This window comes from Vombatus ursinus, unplaced genomic scaffold (genome assembly GCF_900497805.2).
Source record: "Vombatus ursinus unplaced genomic scaffold, bare-nosed wombat genome assembly UNPS02000582.1, whole genome shotgun sequence".
NCBI lineage: Eukaryota > Metazoa > Chordata > Mammalia > Diprotodontia > Vombatidae > Vombatus > Vombatus ursinus.
In genome coordinates, this window is record NW_020940360.1 from 217,102 (window position 1) to 235,240 (window position 18,139).

The window sequence follows — 18,139 nt, forward strand, 5'->3', positions numbered from 1 at the left end:
TCTACATGGCCTATACAGGTCTAGAATAGAGCTTTGTATAGAGCAGGCAATCGATAAAGCTGTTGAAAAGTATTAGTGAAACATCCTTATCAGTAATTCCTTTGTCTTGTGTACAAAGTACAGGTTTGTTTCTGTATAACTTTAATGAGAGTAGAGGATCCTTCAGGCATATATTTGTATATTAACTTATGAGTTTATGAAGATATATAGTAATAACAGCTAACATTTACATAGCAATTACCATGTGCTTGGTACTATCCTAAGAAATAATTATTATTTTTCTTGATGCTCACAACAACCCTGAGAGGCAGGTGCTATTATTATTCCTGTTTTACAAATGAGGAAACTGAAACAAGCTAAAGTTAAGTGATTTGTCCAGAGTCCCACAGCCAATAAGTGTCTGAGCCTGGATTTAGACTCGGGTCTTCCTCACTATAGGTCTGGCACTCTATCCATTATTCCACCCAGCTGCCTGGAGACAGATGGGTACTTTAACTCAAACAAGAAGAATCAGATTCTAAAGTGGCAGTCATTCTCCATTCTTCATCATACAAAGAGAATAGAACAGACTTACACAAATAAAGGTGATTTGGGAATTCATTCTCCAGTTGACAATGGATTTGCCATTCAAGATGGCTGTTCTAAGTTATTGGTGGCATAGTCTTTGATTAAGGGAGAATATAAAATTAAAATGGCCCAGGTTGCAGTCATATCCATGACACTGACTTCATTTGCATAACAATTTTATTATTCTGGGGTAATAAGATTGTCAATATGACAGTGTCTTGGTTGGGTTACCACCTTAGTCAGTAGACATCATTTAAAATTGTGTGAGAATCTATCTATATCATTAACATTCTTGAAGAATGGGAAGAATGGCATTGGTTGATGAAAAGAAAGCTCAGATTTGCCTCAGTACAGGAACCTGGAGTAGCTTTCAACTGAGCCTTGGAATCAGAAGCACAGGGTTAGCAATCAGGTTCTGACAATTCTTGTATGACCACTAGAAAACCCCATAACTTCCCTGAGATATGGCATCTTGGGTTCAAAATGGCATGATACTACTTGACCCATCTATCTCACAGGGTTCTTAAAATTCATATACTTTAGAGATACATTGCTATTGTTAGCATCTTTTTCAAGCTGTGAATACTATTCCTAGAAACACAGATCCTTTGGAATGTAGAAGAGCCCTTAAAAATCACTTAGTTCAGGAATTCTTAACCTTTCCCGTCCTGGGCGGCTTCTGGTGAAGCCTACCACTTACTCCTCTGAATAGTATATTTAAATATATAAATTAAAATACATAGATTTCAAAAGAAATCAATCATAAGGAAATATAATTATCAAAATGTTTTTTTTTAATTCCTGAATGTAAGGTTAAGATTCTTTGATATAGTTTCATCTTCTCATTTAGCAAATAACCAAAGCACTGTGGTTTTTATAAAGTCACAGAATAGGGCTGAACCAAAGTCTCTTGACATCCAGCATACTGAGTATTCTCATCAGTTCATAACTGTTTCTTTTTTCTGTTCAGACAATCAAGAGAACCCCTCGAGCATGACCAACTTCACCATGGTGACAGGATTCCTCTGGATGGGCTTTTCCAATACCTCAGAGCTGCAGGTCTTACATGCCATGCTCTTCTTACTTATGTACCTGGTGGCTCTGATGATGAACCTGCTCATTTTCACCATCATCTCTCTTGATGAGCATCTCCGCTCCCCCATGTACTTCTTCCTGAAGAACCTTTCCTTTTTAGATCTTTGCTTTATTTCTACCACACTCCCTAAATCTATCACAAACTTTCTGTGCCGCAGCCGTTCCATTTCTTTCATGGGGTGTGTATTACAGTTCTTTTTAGTAATTGTCTTTGCAGCATCTGAGCTTTCTCTCCTTACAATAATGTCTTATGATCGCTATGTGGCCATCTGTCAGCCCCTGCATTATGAAGTCATTATGACCAGAGGGACTTGTGTGAAGATGGCAACTGTTTCCTGGCTCAGTGGAGGATTGTTAGGGGCTCTGTACTCAGGTAGTACATTCACTTTGCCTTTCTGTAGCTCCAAAGAGATCAATCACTTCTTCTGTGATGTCCCTTCATTACTTAGGCTCTCCTGCTCTGATATACATATTGGAGTAGATGTGACTTTGTCTATCGGGATTACTTTTGGGATTCTCTGCTTTACCTCCATAGCTATCTCTTATGGTCACATATTCTCAACTGTGCTGAAGATTCCAGCCACAGAGGATCAGTCAAAAGCCTTCTCCACTTGCATGCCCCATCTCATCGTTCTCATAGTTTTTATCACAACAGGTGTCATTCTTTATCTAAAGCCACGCCAGGAATCTTACTCAGTTCTAGATCTGTCATTATCTATATTCTACACAGTGGTCTCCCCAACCTTGAACCCTGTCATCTATAGCCTGAGGAACAATGAAATCAAGACTTCTCTGATGAAACTAACAGCTGGGAAACACTTCTCACAGGGAGTAACAGACCTTTTCCATGACTATATGACTGCTTTATTTAAAAAGAAAGAAAAGGAAATCAGCTGTGGCCTTTCTGTGCTTACTTACTTGAACTCTTTCCTTGTTTGACCATGTCAAGGTCATTAGTTAGGAAATGCTGTCTCTTAGAGATTGTTAATAAATGAGTTTCAAAATATGTACATTCTGAGTGAAAAACTTATTTTGACTATTATAAATACCCAAATTGGGGCAGTTAGGTGGCACAGTAGATAGAGCACTGGCCCTGAAGTCAGGAGGACCTGAGTTCAAATCCAGCCTCAGACCAAACACTTGCCACGTACTAGCTGTGTGACCTTGGGCAAGTCACTTAACCCTGATTGCCTCATTAAAAAATAAATAGTTAGATGAAAAATTAAATAAATAAATAAATACCCAAATTAACTATAAAGGACATATGAAGAAAGGTGCTATCTGAATCCAGAGAAAGAATTGATGAATAGAAATATATCTAGAATAATTTTACATATGTATATGTATGTATATATATATGTATATATAGATAGATATATATATATGTATTTATAGATATATACCTATTTGTGTCTAATGGTGACCTTCTCTAGGGTAGGGGTGGAGTGAAAGAAGAAAAAAAAATTGCATGATAACTTTGTTGAATATTTAAAAGGAATAGTAAAATGCACAATTTTAAGATGTCTTAAGGGGCCTCCTTTTCAAAACTTTTGACTCAAACATAGAATTCTCAACAACACACCAATAAACCACAAATCAAAAAAATGAACATAATATGGCTGATATGGAAATCTGTTTTGCATGATTTTACATATACAATTGATATATTGCTTATCTTCTCAGTGGGAGAAGGAGGGGGAAAAGGGAGGGAAAGAATCTGAAACTCAAAATTTAAAAATAAAAAATGTTTGAAAAGAAAAAGGTTGGTTGCAAATATCTATTTCTAATTAGGATACTGTCTGGAACATACTCAGTATTTAATAAGTACTTTAGCTATATATTTAATAATCCACAGTAAAGCTCTTCCAGAGACACTTCAACATGAAATTCAATATAGAAAGCCAACCCTGTTATAATTTGCACCAAACCAATTCATTTTTAAAATATAATTCCTAGAGTCCCTGTGAAGTCATGAATTCTGTTCTTACAACAAATTTAGGGAGTAAGAGAGTCGTTTTATTTCTTTATTTCACTTTTTTTTTCTCTTAAACGACCAGATGAGGAGGAAAGAATGAGGAATAGACTGAATTAATGTTCCAATTGAGCCCAAATAGCAGACATACTGAAAGCTTAGAAGCTTCCTAACGAAAAGCTCCCATTTCATTTTTAATTAACTGCAATCTTATTAGGGGTTGCTTTTTTCTTCTCCCTGAACAACTTTCATCACATATAGATAAAAAAGATGAAACAAGAACACTTTCACCATCACTCACTCATTCCTACATCAGAAAAAAAAAACTAAAATAACGAGTTAACATCTTTTCTTTTTGATCTATTCCAAGTATTTACCGATTCTTTCCTCATTGGAAAAGAAAAAAATAATAATTTTATTCTGAATTCCTCTGGGCATCCCAATTTAGCCTTTCAGAAGGTTTTCAGAAGTAAATTGAAGATTGAACTTTTTCTATCACAGAATGTTAAATTATTTCAAATGCATATACGTGTATATATACATACGTGTGTGTGTGAGTGTGTGTGTATGTATGTACATACTACACTGAAATTTCCCTTGCAAATATCTGAACCCTGGTGTTTTACTTGTGCTTTGTCTTTCTTTTAATTAAACCAAAATGGAAATTTATTTTCTTATTGATGTCCCCTACTTGGAACTTCCATCTCCTTTAATTGCAATATTTTATTTAGATAAAAGAATTATTCCTAAGGAAAGCATTTAACTGGACCATACCTGGCATGCTAATTTAAACCTCAGAAAGGCCATGACCATAGTCTATACCTATGTGATATTCAGGTGTCCCTTTTGCTAAGGCAGGCAAAACTTTTGATCCTACAGCTTCCTTATCTCAACTCCCACAGGCTTTTTTTAATGTATTAGAAGAAGGAAAAGGGGTAAAGAAATCATTTATTTGCCTGAGGTTATTCCCTAAGATAGCTAGGCAAAGGATTCTGTACTTCCTAGAAAGAGAAGAAATTGAAATGGGCCCCCTCTCCACATTCAATTGAAAGAAACTAAGTTTTAGACCAGGTTTCTATCCCTTATAATAAAAAAGTGAGGAAAAGGAAAAGTTCCTATTCTTTGGGTCTTGAAGGTCTATCCTTACCTCTTACATTCATATGCATGATCACTGCACAGACACAGGTTGTTTGATGCAGGTGATACTGACCAAGTCCCAATTCTAAGCAACAGTCCATGGATAAAAGGGAAAAGTATTCCAAATATGATGATTTGGGCAAATAGGACACACTGACTGATAGGAATAAATCATTCCACACAGAGGAAATTTAAGAGCAACAGAAATAAAAATCATTCAGTCGGTCAGACTCTAGCTTGACAGCAATTTCATAACACAGTTCATTTGGGGGAACACATTCACTAACCCCACATTTTCCTTCCTTCTGGCCTCAACAATCAATCTAACAGAATAAGCAGAACAAGATTGATTGGCATCATGTAAATAAGAAATAGACAGACACAGACTCTTCACTGATGCCCTAAGTAGAGATTTCCCATATTCTCCTACCTCTTCAAGTGGTCTATTAGGATTCAGTGAATAGTGCTCTGTTGTATCACTAGCATCTGTTTAGAAAGAGAAAGAGAAGAAAGGATCTGAGCTAATAGTTGGAAAGAGGAATTGCAGAGTTAAGTACTTTGAAGATGGAACAGTTTTTAGTGAGGATTATGCATAGATTATGAACACTCCCAATGGATGGGTGAAAGGTAGGAGTATTGTATTCATAATAGTTGATTAGTTTAAGAAACTGTGAGGTTAGGATGCTTAAAGATCAGAAGTATTCAACTTCCAACTAAGATGGGTGCCTAAATCAAAGCAGGCAGCCAAGCTCCCACAACATTACGCTAGCAAAAATGTAAAAACAGCACTAGATCAAATAATGATCAAGAAATCCAATGACCACCTACAGTAAATTATTTTTTTCCACAAACGAACTACACAAAAAAGACACACCGAAGCCCATGGGCAATAGGAAGGGGGCCTGCCAAGCAAACCAAGCTAAGGAAAACAAGCCAGGAGTCCCACAACGGGAATAAAGGTCTGCCAGAGACACTGGAGCTTACAAGATCTTGTATCTAGTGACAAATACAGTAGAAGTCTCTTCCAAGAAAGCCCCAGGTTGATCAGAAACTTAAAACACTGACAACGGAAGTAACTGATGCACTTTGCCTGCCAATACAATCTCACGCAGACCACAATAACCTATATTGTTAGTCCCTGAGATCTCTAGTGCTGTAACTTGACATGCCATGAAGGTTCCTGAAGATTCAATACTCTTAACCTCAAAAATCTGAGGGAATCTAACCTCTATAAGGAGAGACCCACATAGGAACTCAAGTGATGAAGGTTGAGCTCAAGCAGGGCTTACAACTTCAGTCAAAGGGAAAGCGAAAGGTATGGTACTGACACAAGCAACAATTTAAGAAATAAAGCTGGGGACAGAAGTGAGAAGATACAGACCACCATAAAAAATTATAACCCAATAATAACCATAAATCCAACTTAGAAAGAGAAAATAATTGTAACTGCAAAAGAAAAAAAATTCAATGGAAAGGAGATTTTTAAGCATTTATGATGAAAAGACCAAAGCTAAGTGGAAACTTTGAAATGCAACAACAAAAGTCAAGAGAAACAAGAAAAGGTAAATTTATTTGAGCAGTTAAAAGGGGCTGTAAAATCTAATAGAGTAATAAAAACAACTGTCCTTTTAGAAACTTAATGTATACAAAATGGTATTATGAGAGTTATATTTTAAAAAGAAGGTGCATTGATTCTGTTCTGAAGATTTTACAAGGGAAGACAAAAGAGAAGGTGAAAGGAATACACCAGAACCAAAAGAAGGAAGAAGGGAAGTAAACCTTCTACTTCTCAGAAATGGATATGAAAGAAGAATATACAAATATGAATGAAGAAATTACACAAGAAGCATCAAGTGAACTGCACTCTCAACTGAGCCACAAAAAAGAGGCTCGAATACATGCAAAGAATTAGATATAGAAATATAGTAAGTTCAACAGAGGAATTACCATGGATAAAAAGGAATGAAGGATATGAGGGAGGCTATTACCAGAAAAAGTTCCCAGTGAAATAAATGTCCTAATCCTGATAGGGAGATGGAAATGGAGGGAGAGGGAGAGAAAAGAAATATAATCTAAGAGGGTACTGTAGATTGCCTCTTAAATGATTGGGGAATGGCTAAACAAATTATAAATATAGGAAGGTAATACAATATTATTATACCATAAGAAATGAGGGGGAGGATTTCAGAAAATCCTGAGTAATATGGACTGATGCAGAATGAAGTTATTAGATCAAGAATAATTTATACAAGGAAGACAGCATTGTAAACAACTTTGAAAGACAGTAAAAATAAGTTTTTGATGTCCTTATTTTTTGAAAAATCATTATAAATTCCCTGCCATCCCTCTTTCTTCCCCTTCCAGAGCACCATCCCATATAATAAATAGGTTTTGGAAAGAGAGAGACAGAGACAGAGAGAGACAGGGAAACAGAGGCAGAGAGAGACAGAGACAGAGGGAGGAGAGGTAGAAAAAAAATCAGCACAACTAATCAATAAACTGAAAAAGTCAAAAATCAAGTGCAACATGTAGATCTCCCACTTCCATGAAGGAGATGGGTTGATGGTATCATTTCATATTTCTTCATTTCAGTCATGTTCGAAGTATTTACTCAATACTGGAGAAGTATTAACACATGAATATGTGTCTCACACAATATTCATCTTTATTATATCTAATTTTTATTGCATCATGATCTGAAAAGGATGCACTTAATATGTCTGCCTTACTGCATTGGATTGTGAGGTTTTTAAGCCCTAGTACATAGTCAGTTTCTGTGCAGGTACCATGTATTGCTAAGAAAAATGTATATGCCTTTCTGTCCCAATTCAGTTTTCTCCAGAAGCCAACTATATTTAACCTTCCTAAAATTCTATTCACTTCTTTCTTATTTATTTTCGGGTTATATTTATTTAGTTCTGAAAGGGAGAGGTTGAGGTCCCCTACTAGTACAGTTTTACTGTCTGTTTCTTCCTGTATCTCCCTTAACTTCTCCTTTAAGAATTTGGATGTTATACCATTTGGTGCATATATGTTTAGTAATGATATTACTTCATTATCTATGGTACCTTTTAGCAGGATGTAGTTTCTTTCCTTATCTCTTTTAACTAGATCTATTTTTGCTTTTGTTTTATCTGAGATCAGGATTGCTACCCCTGCTTTTTTGAGTTCAGCTGAAGCATAATATATTCTGCTCCAGTCTTTTACTTTTTTGTACCCCTCTGTTTCAAATGTGTTTATTGTAAACAACGTATTGTAGGATAATGATTCATAATCCACTCGGCTATCTTTTTCCATTTTATGAGAGAGTTCATCTCATTCGTATTCACAGTTATGATTACTATCTGTGTCTTCCTCTCCATTCTATTTCCCCCTGTCCCTATTTTGCTCTCCTCTCTCCTTTCTCCCTTTCCCTCCTCGGTAGAGTTTCGCTTTCAACCACTGCCTCTTTCAGTCTGCCCTCCCTTCTATTAGCCCCTTCCCTTTTCTTTCCCTTTACCCTTTCTACTTCTTCAGTCCCTTCTATTCACTCCTCTTTTCTTTACCCTTTCCCCTCCTGCTTCCTACAAAGTGAGTTAGATTTCTGTACCTAACTGATTATGTTATTCTCTCTTTGAACCAAATCTGATTAAAGTTCAAACAATGCTCATCTCCCTCCCTTCATTCCCTCTACTGTATTAGGTTTTTGTTCCTTTTCATGTGATCTAGTTTATCCTTGTCTGCCTCTTCCTTTCCTCTTCTCCCAGCACAAACTCTTTTTGCCACTTAATTAGATTATTTACCATCACATCAAAGTCAATTTATACCCATACCCTCTGTAATAATGATACTTCCTGAGGAGGAGGAGAACAGGGAAAGGAGGAAGAGAGAGAGAGAGAGAGAGAGAGAGAGAGAGAGAGAGAGAGAGAGGGAGAGAGAGAGAGAGAGAGAGAGAGGAGGGAAATTAGAGAAGAGTCAGAGAGAAAGGGACAGAGAAAGGGAGAAAGAGAGAGAGGGGAGGACAATCTCCATGATCTAGGTTTGTCTAGAACACCAAGAAACCAAAGCATATTTGTACTTTGATGTCTTACTTTTGTCTTATTGCTGTTGCTAGTATTTCCAAGATTACAGTGAATAATAGTGGACAGAGTAGGCCTCTCAGACTTATTGGAAAAGATTCTAGTGCAACCCCATTACATAAACAAAATTTATAATTTTGTTAAATACTTTTTTTATTTTTTCTGTGTTGTTATATTGTTTGTAATCATTGCGTATATTGTTTTCTTAGTTGTACTTCATTTTTTGTCAGATCACATAGATCTTTCCATGTTTCTTTTTATTTATCACATCAATCATTGCTTACAGCATAGTAATAATTAAACACATTCAGGTAACACAATGTATTTTATCCCAGTCAATGGGCCTTTGATTTGATTCCAATTCTTTGCTATCACAAAAAGCAATGCTATAAATATCTTGGTGTACATTAGGCCTTTTTTTCTTATCAGTTGCTTCCAGGGGCTATAACTCCAGTAATGGAATCTCTTCATCAAAACGTATGGAGATTTTAATCATTTTATTGGTATAATTCCAAATTGCTTTCAAAAATGATTGTATAATTTCATAGCTCCACCAATAAAATATTAGTGTGCCTACCATTCCACAACCCCTCCAACTTTGATTATTGCCATTTTTTACCATCTTTTCTGATTTGGATGATGTAAGGTGAAACCTCAGGTTTATTTTGATTTGTTTTTCTCATTATTAGTTATTTGAAGCATTCTTTCATGTAGTAGTGAATACTTTGCAGTTCTTCTTTTGAAAATTATTTGTTCATATCCTTTGACCACTTACCTAATCAGAGAAATTTGATTCAAAAATCTTTTTCCCATTCAACCGCTTCCCTTCTTATTCTATTAATCCTAAGCATTAATTTTATCTCTACAGAAGCTTTTCAGTTTTGAGTAATCAAAGTTATCTATTTTAGCTTTTGCAATCGACTCTGTCACTTATTTAATAAAGAATAAATGTTCTACATAAGATACTTCAGGCTCACACGAGCAACAAGATGGAAGTGGAAGACTACACAGTACCTCTGATTGTCACAACGTTTCACACCTCTTTACATACTAAAGCAAAGCAACTAAGAAGCCAAAAGAAAGTTTAAAAACCTATTAACTAATACGTAACTCGAGTTTACTCAGCACCCTCTCTGCCTCTGTCCAACATATCATCAAGAGGAAGGTGCAACTAACTATCTGACTCACAAGCTTTCAACAGGTGAAACCCTATACCTTGTTATATGATCTGCTTCTCTTCTAATTATATACAGTATGATCTTTAATATTAAGGTCATGTATCTATTTAAAATGTACTGTGGGACGTGGTGTAAGATATTGGTCAAAGCCTACTTCCTATCGGACTACTTTCCACATTTCCCGGTAGTTTTTTTTTTAATAAAAAAAAAGGAGTTCTTTCATAGATAATTTCTGTTCTCCACTTTATCAAACACTAGGTTATTGAGTTGCATTGTTTCCAACTCTCTCCTTTCTAGTCTGTTCCACTGATCTATCTCTTCTTTTTTTAATGAACACTAGATGGTTCTGGTACTTGCTGCTTTGTAATATAGTTTGTGATATGGAATTGCTATTACTGGCTTCATTCCTACCTCTCTTCATGATTTCATTTTTTATTTTAGAACTTTTGTTTTCCCAAATGAATGCTGTCATGATTTCATCAAATTGGTTGTACTATCTGTTGGTTCTGTGAGTTCCTCAATATAACCATTCCAAAGAAGTTAGTAAGTTCTCCTGGGATGAAATAATAGGTCCTTGAAAGTGGAATGCAAGGGACACTACTTCTAACATGAGGGTGTACAAAGTGAATTGTTATAAGAGATGAGGAAATTAGGGAAACCTCCACTAAGCCAAGCAGGTAAATATCCAGGGAAAAAAGGATGTTTTCAGTAAATAATACGGCAAACTTTGTCCTTCTCCAGTCTTGTGGAACTCTCTTTTTCTAACTAATATTTCAAAGATCATGGATAGATGTACTAAAAGAACATCTGCCACTTCTTTCAGCACCAATAAATATTATTCCTCTGCTAACTACTCTCAGTATCCCTTTACTTACTTGGAGTATCAAATCTACTACACATTTTGTTCTGTCTTGGGGTGGGTAACTTGCAGACAAGAGGCCATATGTGGCTTCTAGGTCCTTGGGTGTGGCTTTTTGACTGAGTCCAAGTTTTACAGAAGAAACCTTTTATTAAGGGGATGTGTTCTGTAAAGTTTGGATTCAGGCAAAGGGCTACACTTGAGGACCTACAAGACCACATATGCCCTTGAGGATACAGGTTCCCCACCCTTATCTGTCCTTTCTGGTGAGAAACTCATTCTCCTCAGCAAATAATAAAAGAGTAAAATAAAAGTAAGGCAGCTCCACCTCCTCTTTATGGTTTGTTATCATCATCTTATCCAAATGAAATAGTAGTCCTTCCCTTTTCTTGATCTTAGTCTTTTTATCCATATGATTGAAAAAACAAACAAAAACTTTCAAACATCCTTAGCTTTCCTTGCAAGCCTCTGTTTGTTCTCAGTTTTACGATGTCTGACATTATTTTGATACGCCATGAGATCCTTTTATATTCATTCTCTTACCTCATGCCTCTACTCATGCTACATGTTCTAGTCAAAAATTTTTTTATCATCACTTTAATAGTTTTACTTTGTATCTTCAAAATGCCCTTCTGGACAGCATCCTATATCTCATGGGCTGACTTTTAGGAAAAGACATTATGGCAGAAAACTTTTATGCAAACACCTTGAGAAAGATTCTCCATGGGTGATCAGATTCAGGGGAAAATGGAATCATATCACAGAAATTTATGATAGTCTGAGTTATGATGGAAAGCTAATTTTTTCACTTTTAGTGATATAAATAACTACCATGAAGTTAGATCAATAAAAGATAGATACATTCATTTATGTATATTAATATCAATAGATAGGTAAAAGGTAGATAGACAGACAGATAGATAGATAGATAAATAGATAGATAGATAGATAGAAAGAAAGAATATAGATAGACAGACAGAAAAAAAATCCTAGTTTCACCATTTAATTTCAGTACCAGACCAGCAATGATCCTTTGGACCTTCCAAAAGTGGATGTATTGCACACATCTCAAATTCAACATAACCTCCAAACCATCTTCACTGCCACACTTCACTATCTGTTTCTGTCAAAATCACCATGATCATCCCAGTCTCTCAAGTTAGTAACTACAGCAGTATGGTAGATTCCTCAGCTACAATCAATTACAGTGTTGGGGGGAAGCGTTTGCTAAGAGTTTACTACGTGCAAAGCACTATTCTAAGCAATGAAATGCAAATAGAAAAACAAAACACTCCCTCTTCTCCAGGAACTCATAATCTAACACATAATAGGAGGCTTTAGCTACAAGGAAAGGAAAGGCTCGGTAGTCCTTACAGCACAAGAGCAAAGATGGTAAGGGGTCTTCTTTAATGTTATTTCCACCGATGAAAGCATATTCATTTCTAACATTGTACCTTCGGCTATACCAAAGGCTTTCTTTTCATCTGTAGCTATGCCTCCTAAGGAAGCAGGTGTTATAGCTTCTGCTTAAGCAGTTGCCACATCTCATCTCCACAAGGACTATTCTGTGAAGGGCAGCAGTACAAAATGGGCTAGAAGCAGGGATGAGGGTTTAGTGGTTCATATAATTTCCAGGGCTCTTGGACTCAAGGTCTGGGACCATCTCCATCCATGTCTCAGGGGTAGCAGTTTGACTTATCTGACACATGAAGACACTTGTCTTTTTTCAGAGCACTTTTCTGTCTCAGGCTGCCTACAGAATCTGTTGCCAAATCTTCTACCTCCACTAAACTCTTGAATCCAACCCCTTCTCTCTACTCACACAGCTATCACCTTAGTTCAGATCCTCACTACCTTGGCCTAGATTACTACAACAGCCTACTACCTGGCTCCCTAACTCAAGAGTCTCACCACTCCAGGACATCCTACACAGGACTGTCAAATAAATTTTACTTATGCACAAATATGACCATGTAATTCTCTACTCAATAAACTTTAATAGCTTCCTATTACCTCATGGATCAAAAATGTAAACACCTCTATTCAGTTTTGGAAGCACTTCATGAAAGACCCAGCCTTGACAAATATTTCTAGGCTCATTGGACATTATCAACCTTCTCATATTTGATGATACAACAGAACTGTCTTTGTAGTGGCCATTCCACATACCTTAAATGCACTCTCCACTTATCTATGTCTCAGATTCCTTTCTCTTCCTTTTAGATGGGCCCAAAGCACCATCTTCTAAACAAAGTTTTTCCTGATCCCTGTATGCTACTGCCTCCCACCACAAACAACCTGGCATGTAACCATTTGTATACACTTGATTTATTTCCTTTATGTTTATGCTGTTCAAGCATGTGAAGACTTTCCCCAGCAGAATGGGCAGATGAGAACAATTTGTTCCAGTAGTCATGAAAGTGGCAGGAGCAGGCACTGTGGTGTGCTTTAAGCTTTAAGCTTCAAGCTTAAGGTTATCTACTATATCCTAGGCCAACACAAGTCACTTTGGCTTTTGTCCTGCCACTGAACTTCCATGACTCTAGAAGGAAGAGTGAAGCCGAAGAATTTGTGCAAACTCTGCCTCACTTAAATCCACTTTATGTGCAAGCCATCACCTGAGATATCATTGGTCCTCTTTGTAAATGAAGAATAAAAAGCAATAGCAACACTATACTTATACACATATTTTGTATCTCCTTTATCTTCCTTGTGAGTAGAGACTGTGCCATTTAATACTTGTAGACCTAGAGTATAGCACAGCATCCAGTGTATAGTAAGTCCATAATAACCATTTGTTTTCTTCAGTATTTTGGGGGGGTCTCCTTTAGCAAGCTATTGACTTGTTTTTCATGATTTTCTTGCATCACTCTCATTTCTCTTCACAGTTTTTCCTCTTCTTCTCTTACTTGCTTCTCAAAATCCTTTTTGAGCTCTTCCATGACCTGGGACCAAATCATATTTTTCTTGGAGGCTTTGGATGTAGCAACTTTGACTTTGTTGTCTTCTTCTGGTCATATGTTTTCATGTTCTTTGTCACCAAAGTAAGATTCTATGGTCTGAATTTTTTGCACAGTTTGTTCATAATTCTAGCCAATTACTTGAGTTTTAAACTCTTCTTTAAGGTGGGAGTCTGCTTCCAGTGTGGAGAATGTACTGTCCCAACCTTTGGGGGGTTTTGTGCAGCTGTTTTCAGAGATACTTCTAGGCACCTGTAAATTTTCCATTCTTCCAGGGTAGTATGACCAAGAGTGAGGTGTTGACTCCTTTCCTGGACTGTGCTCTGCTCTGTGAGTGACCACAAGCACTGTTTTTGGCCTTAGAACTGTGAGGAGGATTCTTTCTCCACTGCCACCAAAAGCTCCACCATGCCAGGACTACTCCTTGCCCCAGGACAGCCACCCAGAACTATGACCCAGATGCAAGCACAGGTGAAGCAAGAGAATCTTGGCTCAGCACCAGCAAAGAGATACCTGCAATCCCCCTCTGATCAGCCACTAAATTCCCCCTTAATCTGTGGGTCAAGCTCCAGAAGCAACTGCTGCCGAGGGCTACGCTGGAACTGGAGCTGGACCGAGATTCTCTCTCATTGCAGTCACAGAAATATTGAAGAAAACACCTTAGAAAACAGTAGGTCAAATGGAAAAGGTAGTACAAACTTCACTGATGAGAATAATTCCTTAGAAATTAGAATGGAGTGGCTGCAAGCTGATGACTCAATGAGACATCAAGAAACAAAAAAAAAACAAAGTCAAAAGAATGAAAAAAGCAGAAGAAAAGGTGCAATAACTTATCAGAAAACAACTGACCTAGAAAATAGATTGAGGAGAATTAATTTAAGATTATTGTACTACCTGGAAATTGTGATCAAAGAAAGAGCATAGACTTCATATTTCAAGAAAGTACAAAAGTACACTGCCTCAGTACCCTAAAAGCATAGGGTAAAACAGAAATTGAAAAAAAAAATCCACTGGTAACCACCTGAGAGAGCCCAAAATGAAGATTCCCAGAAATATGACAGCCAAATTCCAGGCTTTACAGGTCAAAGAGAAAATACTGCAAGCAGCCAGAAAGAAACAATTCAAATATCATGGAGTCACACTCAGGATCACAGAAGACTTAGTACCTTTCATGTTGAAGGAGTGGAAAGCTTAGAATACGATATTACAGAAGGCAAGAGAGTTGGGGTTACAACCAAGAATCACCAACCCAGCAAAACTGAGTAAAATACTTCAAGAGAAATTGGATAGTTAATGAAATAGAGGATTTTGAAACATTCCTGGTGAAAAGACTATAGCTGAATACAAAATTTTACATTCAAACAAGATGCAAATGATGCATAAAAAAGTAAACATGAAAGAGAAATCATAAGGAACTCAATAAAGTTAAACTGTTTACATTGCAATATGAGAAGATGATACATGAAACTTCTATGAACTTATTACTTTTAGGGAAGTTAGAAGGATTCAACATAGACAGAGGAGGCAGAAGTGAGTTGATTGTGTTGGGATGATATAAAAAAATGGATAGGAGAGAAAGCAGAATGGCATGGGAGGAGGAGAAAGGAAGAGGTAGAATGAGGAAAATTATCTCAGTAAAAGAGACACAAAAGGAAGAGCTTTTAAAATGGAGGGGGACATTGAGGTGGGAGAAAATTCTTGAACCTCACTCTCTTGGTTCAAAGAGGGGAAAAATACACACATCTACACATCCTTAATAGGGTATGGAAATTTATCTTACTCAACTTGGAAGTAGGAGGGAAAGGGAGTAAGAGAAAGGAAATGGAAGTGATGAAAGAGAGGGTGGATAAAGGAAGGTACTGGTCGGAAGCACAACAGACATTAAAGGAGGAACAGGATAAGAAGAGACAGAAGGATAAACAAAAGAAAATAGGATGGAGAGAAATTCAGTTGCTAATTATAACTGTGAAAGTGAATAAGAGGAATTCATTATAAAATGGAAGCAGATAGCAAAATAGATTTTTAAAAAACAGAATCCAACAATATGTTGTTTAGAAGAAATACACTTGGAAAAAAGAGACATACACAGAGTTAAAATAAGGGGCTGGAGCATAATCTCTTATGCTTCAGTTGAGGCAAAATAGGCAGGGGTAGTGATTATCATCTTAGACAAAGCAAAAGCAAGAATGTTTGTTGTTCACTCTTTAGTGAATCTTTCCCAACATCAAGGTCTATTCATTATGTGGCCAAAATATTTAAGCTCCAGCATCAGTATTTGTTGTTCCAATGAATAGTATAAATTAACATATTTATCAGTACAATGAATAGTCTGAGTTAATTTCTTTAAGTATTAACTGATTTGATATCCTGGCTTTCCAAAGGACTCTCAAAAGTCTTCTCCAGTACCACAATTCAAAAGTATCAATTCTGTGGTTCTCAGTTTTCCTTACAATCCAAGTCTCAAAGCCATGCATTTCTACTAGAAAAACCATAGCTTTAATTACATGGATCTTCATGAGCAAGGTGAAGTCTCTGCTTTTTAAGATGCTGTTAAGATTTGCCCTAACTTTCCTTCCAAGGAGCAAACTTCTTTTAATTGCATGACTGAAGTCACTATCTGCAGTGATATTTGAGTCCAAGAATATAAAATCTGACACTGCTTCCACTTCTTCCTCTATTTGTTTATTTTTATTAATTTATTCTGATTTATCAATAATCATTTCCATATGCTTTTGAGTTTAAAATTTTTCTCCCCCTTCTTCCCCACCACCCTCCCCAAAACCACGCACAATCTGATATAGGCTATATATTTACATTCCTATTAAACATATTTTCACATTAGTGATGTTGTGTGCCGGTCCAAACCGCGCACTCTCTTTCAGCCAAATCAGCCAACCAGGGTCATACTCACCAATCATCCGCGGCCACCCAGAATTACCAGAGATGAGCCGACCAGGGGGTGCAAAACCTGAACTTTATTCAATGGTCATCACAGCAAGGCCAGGCAGGAAGGCACACGCGAACGAGCAGGAGCAAAAGCCGACCCGCCCCCCATCCCTGCAGTTCCTTTTAGTACCTTCTTTGTCCCTCCTCCTCAGCCCGCCCATAGCGACTCGTCGAGAATCAAATATCAAAAGGGGATGTCCAGCGCTAGCGTCCAGACAAAGGGAGCATACGTGGCACAGGAAGTGGGACCTAGATATCTGGAAGGAGGCGTGAGGGATCAGTGTATAGACAAAGGAGAATGTACGTGACGCAGGAAGTTGGGACCAGATACCGGGGGGAGGTGTCTGGGGTCAGTGCTACACCTGGGGAACATGCGTGACTCAGGAAGTCAGGTTTGGTCACAGGAAGGAGGCGTCTGGGGTCAGCGTAGTACCTAAAGAAGGAGGCTAGACAGAGAGAGCTCGTTCTCTGCCATCCCCCTCCAAGCGGCACAGTCCCTGCCTCAGGAGCACGCGCTCCGGCCACTGCCCTGTACCCTGCTTCCTCCCCAGCCTGTCACAGCTCCACCCAGCACCACTCCAGTCTCAGGAGCGTGAGCTCCGGTTACCTCTCCGAATCCAGATCCCATCCCAGTACGCCACAACTCCGCCCAGCACCACCTCTGCCTCGGGAGCAAGAGCTCCAGTTACTTCCTAATACCCAGTTCCCGTACAATGTTGGCACAACCTCACCTGGCACTAGCTAGCACCAGACAGTCCCTCACAATGTTGTAAGTAAAAATTAAAACCAATAGGAGGAACCATCAGAAAGAGGAAACAAAACTCAACCGAAGAGAAAAAAATAGCAATTCAACTTCCATAGTTCTTTCTTTGGATGTCGATAGCATTTTCCATCACAAGGCCTCTGGAAATGTCTTAGATTCTTGTATTGCCAGGAAGTGTTATGTTTATCAATATTAGTCATCACACAACGTGGCTGTTATTGTGTACAATGTTCTCCTGGTTCTGCTCACTTCACTCAGCATCAGACCATACAAGTCTTTTGAGGTTTTTCTGAAGTCAGCCTGTTCATCATTTCTTATAGCACAATAGTATTCCATCACATTCATATACCACAACTTGCTCAGCCATTCCCCATTTGATGCGCATCCTCTCAATTTCCAATTCTTTGCCACCACAAAAAGCGCTGCTATGAACATTTTTTAACATATGGGTCCCTTTCCCATTTGTATGATTTCTTTGGGATATAGCCCTAGAAGTGCTATTTCTGGGTCAAAGGGTATGCACATTTTTATAGCCCTTTGGGCATAGTTCCAAATTGCTCTCCAAAATGGTTGGATCATTTCACAACTCCACCAACAATGCATT

General features: G+C 37.6%; 1 protein-coding gene across 1 annotated transcript; it reads left to right on the forward strand.

Moving 5' to 3' along the window:
• The first annotated feature begins 1,560 nt into the window (after positions 1 to 1,560).
• LOC114037233 (olfactory receptor 14A16-like) lies at positions 1,561 to 17,517 on the forward strand. The gene is made up of 4 exons (XM_027854052.1): positions 1,561 to 2,493; positions 16,709 to 16,785; positions 16,822 to 17,072; positions 17,267 to 17,517. The coding sequence occupies exons 1-4, from the start codon at positions 1,561 to 1,563 to the stop codon at positions 17,515 to 17,517; spliced, it is 1,512 nt and encodes a 503-aa protein (XP_027709853.1).
• Positions 17,518 to 18,139: the final 622 nt, after the last annotated feature.